General features: G+C 34.1%; 1 protein-coding gene across 16 annotated transcripts in view; it reads right to left on the bottom strand.

The window, feature by feature from the left end:
* The window catches only part of Lrrc7 (leucine rich repeat containing 7), a 486,949-nt gene that overhangs the window by 225,370 nt on the left and 247,964 nt on the right, over positions 1-13,615 (bottom strand). For all 16 annotated transcript variants that reach the window (XM_070006786.1, XM_070006787.1, XM_070006793.1 and 13 more), the window contains exons 6-7: positions 7,818-7,907; positions 3,212-3,268 (exon numbers count right to left, since the gene is read on the bottom strand). In XM_070006786.1, the coding sequence (XP_069862887.1) occupies positions 3,212-3,268; positions 7,818-7,907 (147 nt within the window). The remainder of the gene's footprint in view (positions 1-3,211; positions 3,269-7,817; positions 7,908-13,615) is intronic.

Below are 13,615 nucleotides of genomic sequence, written 5' to 3'. Positions count from 1 at the left end.
TGTCTCTGAACTTTTTTGCTACCAATTATCACTTGACCACTTGAGCCACAGTTCCACTTCAGCCCTGTTGGTGGCGAATTGGAAGTAAGATTCATTGGCTTGAACCTTGATCCTCAGCTCTTAGTCTCCAGAGTAACTACCATTATAGGAATGAGCCACTGCACCTGGCTAACTTTTGCCTTTAACCTTGTGAAATACCTTGAAACAGAACTACCCATAATTTGACACTTGAGATATTCTTAAAAAAGAAGCAAGGGATCAAGGAAATAAATTAACACAAGCTAACAAAGGCTTGTTTTTTTAATTTGTCAGCTAACACTGATTTGAACTTTCTCTTCCATCCTCACTTTTCTGACTCCTCAAAAAACATAATGAAGAAATCAATTTTGGTATGATAAAAATAGTATCATTGGTTCTAAAACTTTTTCTTATGGATCGTCACTTTCTTTTCAGAAGTTTACTCTTCCCAATTACCACACCTGATCAAGACCTGCCTGTTTCAATGAGTTTTTTTTTAAGCAAATGTCCATGTGAGTAATCTAATTTTATGATTCCTTAATATGCTTAGAAGAATAATCATAAAGGAACACTGTAAGACAATGTTCACACTCACTTCTGTATTTAACTGGAAAAAAAAACAGACGAGAATCTATACACTTCATAATTTGTTTCCTAATGGACATGCATTTCAATGTATGCTATACCACAATTCTTATTCATATGTTTTTACAATATGCAGATTGTCACACATATAGAATTCAAGACAAAAGAGGAAGGAAAAAAATTATGAAAGGCTCACTGAAGACTTGGCATACTTTTGGCATTACAGAGTACTCACTGTCTTGCCTATGTAATTGTAACCCCTCTGTATGGTATTTTGACAATAATGAAAAAAAAATATATAATAAAAATTCTAAGTTATCTCTTCTTAGAATATTGATTACAAAACTAAAATTGTTTTTCCTACGACTACATTTTTACTTTTGTTTTCATTATAAGTAAAAAATGAAGCATACAGTTTCACATACATTTAAGATACAGTCGTATTTGTATGAAAAGGTTTCATGTGTGGTAAAAATACAGTTTATTCAAGACAGAATCTTTCTGGAATTCCCATTCCATTGCCATAGAATTAAAATAAATCTCAACAGATGTTATATGTCTGTGTTTCACTCTTTAGATTTTTTTGATTAGGTATAAAATGAGCACATTTGATTGCAAATAACTTTGAAATGGTTCTTAAATTGTAAAAACTATAGCAGCTACCACAAGTTATAAGGGCATAACAATTTATTGAAGAGGGCTAGAATATGTATCTAGCAGATTTTAGAATGTTTTTGTACTCAAAGTGATTTTGCATATTTATGCTACTTATTTTAATGCTAAAACTCCTTAAATTCTATAGAATACCCATGTATTAATTTTGAGCGTTGTTACTCATTACCCTGTGTTAATCACATAGTAATATATAAAGTTAATATTATCAATCTGTATCTGATTTTCATTTGTATAAATATTTATATTTAACAATCTATGTTAAAAGTCCTATGTCAGGTATATTTTATCTTTCAGATCTAAGGCATTACTTGAAATCACTGTGGATTCTCCTCCCTCTATATTCCATGTTTTATCTGTGCCCTAAATGTATGTATTTGGATGAAACTGATAATTGTTCTTTCCTCTTGGTTTAGCTTTCTTTTAGCCAATTTGCCACTTTAATCATTTGGGATGCACACAGACGCACTTGCTGCATTTGCAGAAGATTAACACTGGAACTTTCAGCTGTGTCTCTATCTGTTTATGTTTCCAATCTGGGAAAGGTGCACACAGATGCATCACTCAGATCACAGAGCACTGAAATTTGGAGCCATTCCTTCTCTCTATGCTACTCAACTGCCACCAATGCAGGAAGGCATCAATGGATTGATTCTCTACAAAAGTGTTAGATAGATTCCGTATCAGTGCTGAGAATTACTCTCAAAATCATGTTACTGTATTGTAGCAAATACATTTTTATAATCCAACCTGGACTTGAAGGCAATTTGACTGATCGATTAGACTTAAGAAGAACAATGAAAGTCAGTCTAGTTTGCTTAGGGGAAGAAAATATCACACATAAACATTAAGATCAAGTTGGATTCAGGAAAAAAAAATCTAAATCAGGTTGTCTAAATCAGGTTCAAATGTTTGCAAAATTAATCACTATATTGAATATTTTTGGTGATATTGAAGACATGTAAGAAGGTAGTACATACTTTAGTCATAATTATTTAATATATAACATATACGTGAAATTAATTTTTGATTATAAAAATATTCTGTGCAACACAAAATTCTGTGATTGAGCATGAATAAAGGAAAGCTAGGTGAAGCTGCATTTTATTAACCACACATTGTGTAATATTTAGAGATCAATCTTTAAAATTCCTTCCATGTTTATAGAAACCACATCTTAAATACACCAGTAAAAATGAACCGTTTGAAAGACTATATAAAAATAGCTGTTTGCTTTTTTACAAGATAACTTTAAGATCTCTTGAAAAAACCTTTTACCTAAAAATGTCTGACATTTTTATTTAAAACTGAAAAATATCATAGTCCACAAATTGATTAGCAGCATTAAATTTTTTTGTGTTGCACCAGGTGAAATGATAAATTTTAGTTATTAAAAATGATAAATTCAAGCTGGGCACTAGTGGCTCAGGCCTATAATCCTACCTACTCAGGGGGCTGAAATCTGAGGATTGCAATTTGAAGCTAACCCAGGCAGGAAAAGTCCATGAGACTCCTTATCTCCAATTAATCACCAGAAAACCAGAAGTGGAGTTGTGGCTCAAAGTGGTAGAGTGCTGTCCTTGACTGAAAAAGCTCAGGGACAGTGCCCAAGCTCTGAGTTCAAGTCCCATGACCAACAATAAGAAAAAATAAAGACAAATTCACAAACTTGAATGCAATAATTTCCTGGCAAGTACTTTCAGCATGAGAAGAAGCTTGAAGGGCTTTTTCCCACTTTTATTTCTTCAAACAGTAGACATTCTTATTCTATATGAATAGCATACAGAATTCTGTATATTTTGACTTTTAGTAGAATTTGTATAGCAGTTTAGGCAAAATGGCAGAACTTCCGAAACAAAAGCTGAATAGCTACTTTTTCTTACTGTTGGAAAAAAAAATCGCAATTCAAAATTTAGAAAATCCACAAATCACTTACTTTGGTAGAGTTTTCAAGTGATTTTCTCTTAACTCCAAGATCCTCAATTTGACAAGTCTGTGAAAAGAAGTTTTAAAAATTACTTCTTACTATTTCTGTGTAAATGAAGCATTCACGTGGTAAATTGAATTATCATTATCACTATCCAAATATCTCTGCTGAAATTCTTTATTATGTTTACAAAGTTTAAGTAAATGTGTAAATTGCTGTGAAGGTGCTTTGACACTGAATTATGACAAACCACTTTTCTCATAATAATATTTCAAAGATAAATAGAAACCTTTATCATTTGACTAATAGCTCATAAAATATTCACTATTGCAATTAATTTTATGTGTTTAGTAGATCATTGAGAATACACTAAATGTTGGGAGCTAAGTTCAGTGAAGCATAGCAACACTTTTCTTCAGGGGACTATGAATGGATTTGAAAGGCAAATAGTATAACACAGAAACAAAAAATTAGGGTTTTGTAGCAAGACAGATCTGGATGAAATTTAGACCCTACCATATTCTATCTTTGTAATAGTATACCAAAATGATCAACAGTGCCAAATCCATGGGGTGAAATATATACACACTCATATATCCTAGTACATCATGCATTATAATATTATAGTTATTACTAATTTCTTTAATTGCACAATGGGAAAGGTGCCATAGAGTACCAGGTTTTACTGACTCAAAACTACATATTTTATGGGATTGTATGAAATTGCAGAGCTTCGGCATGGTAAAGGACATAGCTAGCAAGATCAATAGAAAGCCCACGAATTGGGAGAAGATCTTCACTAGCCATACAATGGACAAGGGTCTCATATCTAAAATATACCTGGAACTCAAAAAATTAAATCCCTCAACAACAAATCCTCAAAGAAACAACTGCCCAATAAATAAGTGGGCTAAAGTGGGCTAAAGAGAATCTTCTCTGAAGAGGTAAGAAGGATGGCTAATAGACATATGAAGAAATGCTCAACCTCCCTAGCCAAAAAAGAAATGCAAATCAAAACAACATTGAGATACCACCTCACCCCAGTTAGAATGGCTATAATCAAGACCTCTAATAACAACAGATGCTGGAGGGGATGTGGAAAGAAGAGAACCCTACTGCATTGTTGGTAGGAGTGTAAACTTGTTCAATCACTTTGGAAAGTAGTATGGAGGTTCCTCAAAAGACTCCACATAGAGCTCCCCTATGACCCAGCAATCCCACTTTCGGGCATTTACCCAAATGTTCACAAACAAGACTACAGTAAAGCTACCACACGACTGTTTATTGCAGCATTATTTACCATAGCTAAGATATGGAACCAACCCAGATGCCCCTCAGTAGATGAATGGATCAAGAAAATGTGGTATATATACACAATGGAATTCTATACCTCCATCAGAAAGAATGACATTGCCCCATTTGTTAGGAAATGGAAAGACTTGGAAAAAATTATATTAAGTGAAGTAAGCCAGGCCCAAAGAAACATAAGTCCCATGGTTTCCCTTATTTGCAATAACTAGTATATGTCTGACACAAGCAGAAATGGTCAGATAAGTTGATGTTAGGCAAAATGAACCCCAAGATATGTACTCAAATGTTTTTTCTTTCTTGCTATTTTTTCTAACATATTTATAAGATGATTTCTTTGTTGCTTTTATGTCCCTCCCCCATGGCATAACCCCTGTTTTCACTGTATTTGATGTTGGTATAATTTGTGGAGGGGAAGGGCAAAAACAAATTGTTTAAATGGGTGGACTCATTGCAACAATGAGATGTACAAGTCGTTATGTGGAAAAATGATCTTTATAACTTTGGCTGGGGTTGGGGGGGGTAGGGGGGTGGTAGATGCGAAGGGATGGGAAGGGGAAACAAAGGAGGAGGCAACAATGCTTGATAAGAAATGTACTCATTATCTTGTCCATGTAATTGTAACCCCTCTGTACGGTATTTTCATAATTTAAAAAACTACACATTTTAGAATTTCTAAAAATATATACATTTGAAAACTTTTTTCAACTGTTCTGCAGCAATACTGAAGTTGGATAAAAAAATCACACAAAAAGAATGAAAGGCTTCTATTATTGGATATCTCAGAAATCCCTGTAGCAATTATTTGTTAATGCTTGTGATCTGGAATATTCTGTTATTTATGTCTACACAAAGCAGAAATTATACTGAAATGAAATTGGCAGAAGAAATGATACTTTAGTACTTGAAATGTTTGTGTAGTTTAGGAATGTTTCACTCTTAATTATTTCAGATGTAACGTTCAAGATTTACTGAACTTTTAGATACTCATCTAGTTTCTCTTACCTTTCCCTTTGTTTGTCTATCAAGTTTCTAATTTATTTTCAACCTTACCACTACACCTGTATATAATAAAGTGATATTGCTCATTAGAATATGAATATCAGTAATTATGAAGTGATTTAGTTATTTAGCACATAGATTCTTTTGTGCTTCAAATCACAGCAATTGTACTAATATAATGATATCCTAAGACTTTGTTTTAGCTTTTAGGAGTACACAATCTTAGAGGAGAATCTTTAACATCTTCATGTTATACTATCCTAGCTGAAGGTTAAATACTTTTTAGGTTATAATAAAAGAAAGCTTATCTTGGAAGACAACTTATATGACTTAAATTCTAATTCCCAGTAGTTTGGTATTAGTGTTATGTTTTATTTTCGATTGAGAACTTTTTAATTTTAATTTTTCTTGTAAAAATGTGATGTACAGAGGGGTTACAGTTATGTAAGTCAGGTACTGAACACATTTCTTTTTGAACAGTGACACACTGTCCCACATTTTCTCCAAGATTTTTTCCTCCTGACTCCCCTCCCAAGTTATATAGCTCATTTTCACCATAGCATCTAGTTAGTATCACTGCTATATTTGTTCACCCCTTGTCCTATCATTTGTGTGTTCCCCCTTACCCTTTCCAAAACAGATAAACTTACATCCAAGACAAAAAATTCAGAAGTCAAAACAGCGACAAAGGAGAAATACACACACACATACACACACATACTCACACATACACACATACACACACAGAGTTATGTTTTTTGTAGGCTCACATCTCATCTTCATTTTAGTACTATTTAAAGAGAATTGACAAAAATTCAAAACAGAAAAGTTTCTTAGAATGTTGACTTAATAATTTATAATTTGCTGCTTCAAAAGCATATTGTAGTGTTGTAGTCAGTATAAGAGGAAACACTTTGATTTGTGTGGGTAAACATTAAGGCCTCAATTCATTTATAAATCCAGCAAAGGCTCTTTCAAAAACCTGTGACAGTTAAACCTGCTCATGGATAATTTAATATTTTTGATTCACAGAAGTACAGGAATTTGGAAAATGCCCATGAGCTTTCAGTTTGTAGATGGTAGTGGATACATGTTAAGTGATTTTATTATACCACTGAGTTCATAAAATGCATCTAATAGCTTCTGTCAATAGACAGGCATTTAATTATGCCCAGTATATTAGTAAAACAATTTCATATATTAGTAAACTATTTCACAATCATTTGAGAAATCAGTTGAAAATGAAATTAACATTTCTTTAATTTAACCTGTATCTTTTATACAAAAACATGATCCTATCATATTCCAACTAGAAGATATTGAAACAAAATATGAGTGAAAATGAAATTTCCCTGTAATTTTACTTCAAAGTAACTAGTCTTTTATATCCTACATATGTATACTGAAAACTATTTACGTTGTTAAAATACACCTTTAGACTTAATCATCAGACATAAGATTACTAATTGCTATATGATATTATTGTATGAATGGATTGTAATATATTTAACCAGTCTCCTAGAGGCTGTGCAATTCTAGTTTTTCCATTTTTCAATAACAACAAATGTATTTGTCCACAAAACCAGTTGATACTTGACCATGGTGAGAAATATTTCTAACAATGAATAATAAAGGCAGTAGCTGTATTTCCACGTCTTTTAAAGAATATGAAATTATCACCAAGAACACATGCTATAGTTACGATAACCCATACACCCATCATGTTAATTGTTATTATATTTATTATTTGTGAAATAAGCCCTTATAATGTGCATATTGACTATTGCATGTTTTATTAAAAAATCCTTGTGCATTTAATTCACCCATTTCTGCCCTACATTTTCATCTTCATATTAATATTATAAGAATCAATTACATGAGGAAATATTATTTGATTTTCATACTGAAAATATTTCCTAGTTTATTAATCTATCTTAAATTTTATATTTTCTTATTAATTTTATTTTAAAACATTTAGAGTTCACATTTGTCTGTCCACTTGTATTTTGCTATGATTCTATAGAGGCATTTTGCAACCTTAAGCCATAAATATTTTTCTGCATTTTTAAGATCATTTTTTACTGCTTTTTCTATTTAATTCATCAAGAGATTTAAAAAATTATTAATGCTGTGAAGGCCTAAAATTAGGTCTTTTACTAGAAACTTTCATGAATTAACAGTCTTATTGCAGTGTAACTTTACTCGCAGGCTTAATGCAGTATAACTACACACAACTGGGCTCTTTGAAAACTTCGCTTACCCAAGGTGAACTAAGATTGCACAATTTTGTATTTCTTATTCTTACCTTCCAAAATTGGCTGGAAGAAATTCAAGAAAGGCGTCGTTCAGGTAGAGCTGGGTCAGGTTTAGAAGCTGTGTGAATCCATCAGGGAGTCTAAAAAGGAGGCAAAGTTTTAGGATTTATCAGAGTTGCTATAGGAACAGAATAAAACCGTATATCTCTGGGAAGAAAAATAATTCTAATTTTCCTTTGGTTTCACAAAGAGGAAATGCATAGAGGGTATTGTTACAACTTGGAAATTTTGTCTGTTATTAAAACAAATGGTATTTCCCAACCTCCATGCTTCTCTCCTATACTAAGATTGAGATTTATGTCACTACCAAAGTCAGCAACAGCATCTCTTACTACTGGACAAACCTTATCCACACCAGTCAATACTTTTTCTTAATAGATTATTAAGTACATACTCAAGAATATCTATATATTATACAGTGAGACTTTAAAATCTGTTTCTCTCTTACCATGATGACCAATGTGCCAAATACGGAAAAGGGAGGTAATGACACTTTGACGGTTTCCCCCGTTTTTCCTTTTGTTTTTCCTCCCCTTCCTTCCTTCCCTCTTCCTCCTCTTCCTCCTCCTCCTCTGTTCCTCCTCCTCCACTTCCTCCTCCTCTTCCTCCTCCTCCTCCTCCTTCTCCTCCCTCTTCCTCCTCCTCTTCCTCATCCTTCCCCTTCCTTTCATCCTTCCTTCCTTCCTTCCATCCTTCCTTCCTTCCTTCTTTCCTTCCTTCCTTCCTTCCTTCCTTCCTTCCTTCCTTCCTCTCTCTTTCTCTCTTCTCTCTCTCTTTCTCTTTCTTTCTCTTTCTTTCTTTCTTTCTTTCTTTCTTTCTTTCTTTCTTTCTTTCTTTCTTTCTTTCTTTCTTTCTTTCTTTCTTTCTTTCTTTTTCTTTCTTTCTTTCTTTCTTTCTTTCTTACTGGGCCTTATATTTTTGCTTGGCTTGTTTGGTCAAGATTGTCATACATGGGCTGGGAAGTTGGCTCAGTGGTAGAGCACTTGCCTTGCATGCATGAGGCCCTGGGTTTGATTCCTCAGTACCACATAAGCAGGAAAACAAAAAGCTGGAAGTGGTGCTGTGGCTCAAGTGGTAGAGTGCTAGCCTTGAGCTGAAGAGCTGAGGGACAGCGCCCAGGCCCAGAGTTCAGGCCTGATGACCAGACCAAAAAAAAAAAAAAAGATTGTCATACTTCCATGTAAGTCACTCTAGACTGGCTTGATGGTCTTTATTTCAGAGACTGAGTCTCATAAAATTTTCTGCTACAGCTAGCTTTGAAGCTCTATACTCTAGACCTCAGCTTTCTGAGTGGCTAGGACTACAGGTATAAGCCACCAGAGTCTGGTTTTATAATTTCTTTAATATTATGATTCAAATTGATTTACCTCATGTTTATTACAAATAAACAATAACATTCCAAAGACATTTGAATGGAATTATAGACTACAAGAAGCATTAAAATTTGAGAAAATATATTTGAAGGAATTTTAGAAATTAGGTGAAATAGTTATTTAAAAAATTAAATAAATTTTTTAATAAAATGAATTAATTCAAGGATTCTCCCAGAGATTGTTTTCTGAGAGAAATATTAAGCTTTCTACAGGTAATTTTATTTAAATATTTTAATGTCTTCATCTCTAGTCTAATCCAAGCTATATATTGTTTTATTTATATTTCCTGTTAGCTTTCAAATTTTCTTTCTCCTAAAATTATATCCTCTTTTCTTGAATTTACAACCAAAATTATTTAAAAGCTGCCTGTTCTCACTGCTTTTTTAGTACCCTCCAGCCATTGTTTTGAGGATCTATCCCAAGTCTATTACTAAAATGGCACTCATTAAAGTCTCCCATGGCCTCTTAGCTCCCAATCTCATTAGCTCTATGTCTTTTCTATCCCATACTACCTAGCAACAGTTGCTTCTAGCATAGCAAATTTCCAGTTTCTCCTCCTACTCCTGGGCTATTATATCTGAGATTCATTCCAGTTTCTCTTCTTCTGCCTGACCTTTGCTATAAAATGTTTTTCTATGCTGAATGCTTACATCCAATAGAATGAAGAAATAGGACCAGTATTTCTTGGAGCCTTTCCCTCCTACATCTTTCTTTGACCCCCCTCCCATATTTCTAAACACTGTTAATTATTTTGTTTTTAAAAAAGAAATTTTCTGCCCTAATGTCATTTTTTTTAAAAGAAATATGGTGTGTAGTTTTCCATGCTTTTTTTTAAATTGTGAAAATATTGTACAGAGGGGTTACAATTACATAGGCAAGGTAATGAGTACATTTCTTTTTCTTAATTTTTATTTTTTATTGTGAAAATACTGTACAGAGGGGTTACAATTACATGGGCAAGATAATGAGTACATTTCTTATTAAGCATTGTTGCCTGCTCCTTTGTTTCCCCTTCTCTTCCCTTCGCATCTCCCAACGCGCCCCCCCACCATTTCCATGCTTTTGAATATCATGCTGGGTCCATTTTCCTTTAACTTTTAGACATTAATTTAAAAGTACTTTCCCCCTCAAATTCACCCACTGTGATATGAACGGCCCTCATTGCATGCTATGCTAGTGTATGAATGTCCCACAATTTATTTACCATTCTTGTTTTTGTGAATCTCACACTTGCATCTAGATTTTTGTTTTGCTATGAGACACACTGCTTCTATGAAGACTTCTGAACATATATCCTAGTATACTTTTACTGAGTCATAGGGAATGTAAGTTTAAATTTATTAGCTTACACGTTTATTTAAAGTAATTGTATCCATTTATAATGAAACTGTCTGTGTCAAAGAACTTTGCTTCCCATGCCATTTTTAATCTTTGCCTTTCTTAGATTTTACTTTTTTTGTCAGTTTTGTAAGTGTAAAATAATAACACATTTTTACCTTTTACTAATATCATCATAGCCATTTTCTTGATTTCTTATGAAAATTTTTCCTGTAAGTTTATTATACCTCTTCTGTAGAAAAATGTGAAGTTATCCTAGCCATTTTCCTATTCTGTAGACCCTCATCTCCTGCTGATCCCAACCTTGTTGTTTTTAACCCTGAAGGTTTTTTCTACAGCTGCTAGAGCCTTGCTTGGTTCATTGAGCCACAGTTTCCTCAGGATCAGACTCAACTCTCATATAACAGGACTACTGTATAAATACCTAAGATCTTCACCCTGTCTGAGAACTTGATCAGTAGTTTGGTGATATTCTTCAAGAGTTTCCTGGGAGCATCTGACTACGCTGTCTGTGTTCATTACTGCTTGTGGGAATCCAAACTTGGCACAATTAATATTTCTCTACCAAATTGTAGCAATTCTTGACATATCCTCAGGACATTGACCTTAATTTGATTATTTCTGCTGCACATATGTTGTTCTAGTTTGTGTTTTGGAGTTGGATTGAGTATGGCTTCACAGAGGATGTTTCCATAAATCTGACTTCATGAGAGAAAAGAAAGCAGATAAGAAAGAGAAAGGATGTGAGGTACGGGGGTATGGAGTGACAGTTTATGTAATGTAGAGGCAAGATGGTAAATGAATTCAGAGACGAGAAAACTGTATGATACTTTGGAAAGTGAAGACTTGAGGACATCAATAGAGAACAGGATTTCAAAGACCTTGAATGTTCAGCTCAAAGGATTGAGCTTGACTCTGTAAGAACTAAGAATTGGTGGCAAATTTCCTCTTAACTCAGGAATGAGAAAAGGATGTCTACTCTCTTCCCATCTCTTCAATCTAGTATTAGAATGCCTAGCTACAGCAATAAGACACAATGCAAACACAAAAGGGATCCAAATAGGGAAAGATGAAGTAAAACTCTCCCTCTTTGCAGATGACATGATCTTGTATTTAAAGAATCCCACGGACTCTACTCCCAAATTACTCAAGCTGATTCAAAACTTTGGCAAAGTAGCAGGGTATAAAACTAACCCTCAAAAAGCAATGGCTTTTCTGTATGCCAACAATGAGTAAAGTGTGGCTGAAATTAGGAAAGCAACTCCATTTGTAATAGCCCCACAAAAAATAAAATACCTAGGAACTAACTTAACCAAAGAAGTGAAGGACCTCTATGATGAAAACTTTAAAAACCTGAAAAAGGAACAGAATTTAGAAAGTGGAAAAACCTCCTATGCTCCTGGATTGGAAGGATCTCTCATCTTGTTTTGATGTCTTTTTGGCTCCCAGAGTTGTTTATAGGAAAGAATTATTCATGACATTAAAAAAGATCAGTACAGGGGCTGGGAAGGTGGCTCGGTGTTAGAGGCTTGCCTTGCATGTATGAGGCCCTGGGTTTTATTCCTCAGCACCACATAAGCAGAAAAACCTGGAGGTGGTGCTGTGGCTCAAGTGGTAAGAAAGCTAATTGTAACATTAAGCTGGTAATTTAAAGTTTTCACAACAGGCTGGGAATGGTGAGGCAAACCTGTAATCCCACTTGGGAAGCTAAGATAGGATGATTAAAAGTTCAAGGTCACCCTGGCACACATAGTGAGACTTACGTCAAAACACTGAAAAGGAACCACTATGATTGATAAGTAAAAGAAAATTTAAAAAAATGCTTATATTTCTAATTATATGGACAGTCTTGACTATCCAACTTCCCTCAGACACAGTCTACTATGTATATACCAAGTTTATTGTACTCTTTCTCTTTCTCTTGTTCTTTTATTCCTTTGTTGATTTTGTGATATTGGGTTTTGGACTCAGGGCCTTGGATTTGCTAGCAGGAGCTATAGCACACAAGTCATTCCTGCAGCATTTTGCTCTAGATATTTTTGAGATTAAGAGTTTCGCTTTTCACCCTGAGCAGTATGGGCCATGATCTTCCAATGTACACTTCCTGCCCCAGCTGGGATGACAAATATATGCCACCGTGTGCCTAGCTATAAGTTGAGATGGGGGTGGCTTATGAACTCTTTACACTACCTGGACTTGAACCACTATCCTCCTAAGATCAGCCTCCTGAGTAGATGGGATTACAAGTGTGAGTTGCCATTGCCTGATGGTGATGTACTACTTTTTTTGTGTGTGTGGGTCATGGGGTTTGAACTCTGGGCCTGGGCATTGTCCCAGAGTTCTTCAGCTCAAGGAAAGTGCTCTACCACTTGAGCCACTGCACCACTTCCAGTTTCCTGGTGTGTAATTGGAGATCAGAGTATCATGAACTTTCCTTTCTAGGGCTGGCTGTGAACCACAATCCTCAGATCTTAGCCTCTTGCCTTGCTAGGATTACAGGTGTGAGCCACCAGCATCTGGCTTCTACTACATCTTGATCAGGGTTCTATTTATTTCTGCTTCTCCATCAATGCTGATGCCATAGGAAAAAATGGTTTATTCCATCAAATATTACCAAACTTAACTATAGATTAAAACTGTCACACCGGACTACCAAAAAACAAAGTTTTATATAAAAAAATACAAAGTAAAGTAATTTTCAGCCTTCTTTATAAAACAGATATGCTGATATTTTATACTGGAGTTTCCTTCTTTAAATATAGAGCTAAAGGCAAATTTATGTATTATACCATATTTGATACCTTTTTATTTTAATTTTTCATCAATAAGTTATTGAATGGTCACTCCGCACTTGTTTCAAACTTAATGTATTTTCTTTTCCCTTACAGGATTCAGTTAATATATTTTTGTAAAAATTTATATTTAAGTTAATATATTTTATATAAATTATGATTTATACTATTACTAGCTATTTTCTTTTCTTAGAAAATATAAATTATAAGTTATTTAAGGATAAGGAATCTACTAAACTAGGATTATCCTTTGAAAACAGTAGGCAATAAAAATTGCTTACATAT

This window comes from Dipodomys merriami, unplaced genomic scaffold (genome assembly GCF_024711535.1).
Source record: "Dipodomys merriami isolate MVZ:Mamm:240054 unplaced genomic scaffold, mDipMer1.0.p SCAF_7, whole genome shotgun sequence".
NCBI lineage: Eukaryota > Metazoa > Chordata > Mammalia > Rodentia > Heteromyidae > Dipodomys > Dipodomys merriami.
Note: the sequence above shows the minus strand (reverse complement) of the source record. Positions and strands in the feature narration are given on the sequence as shown.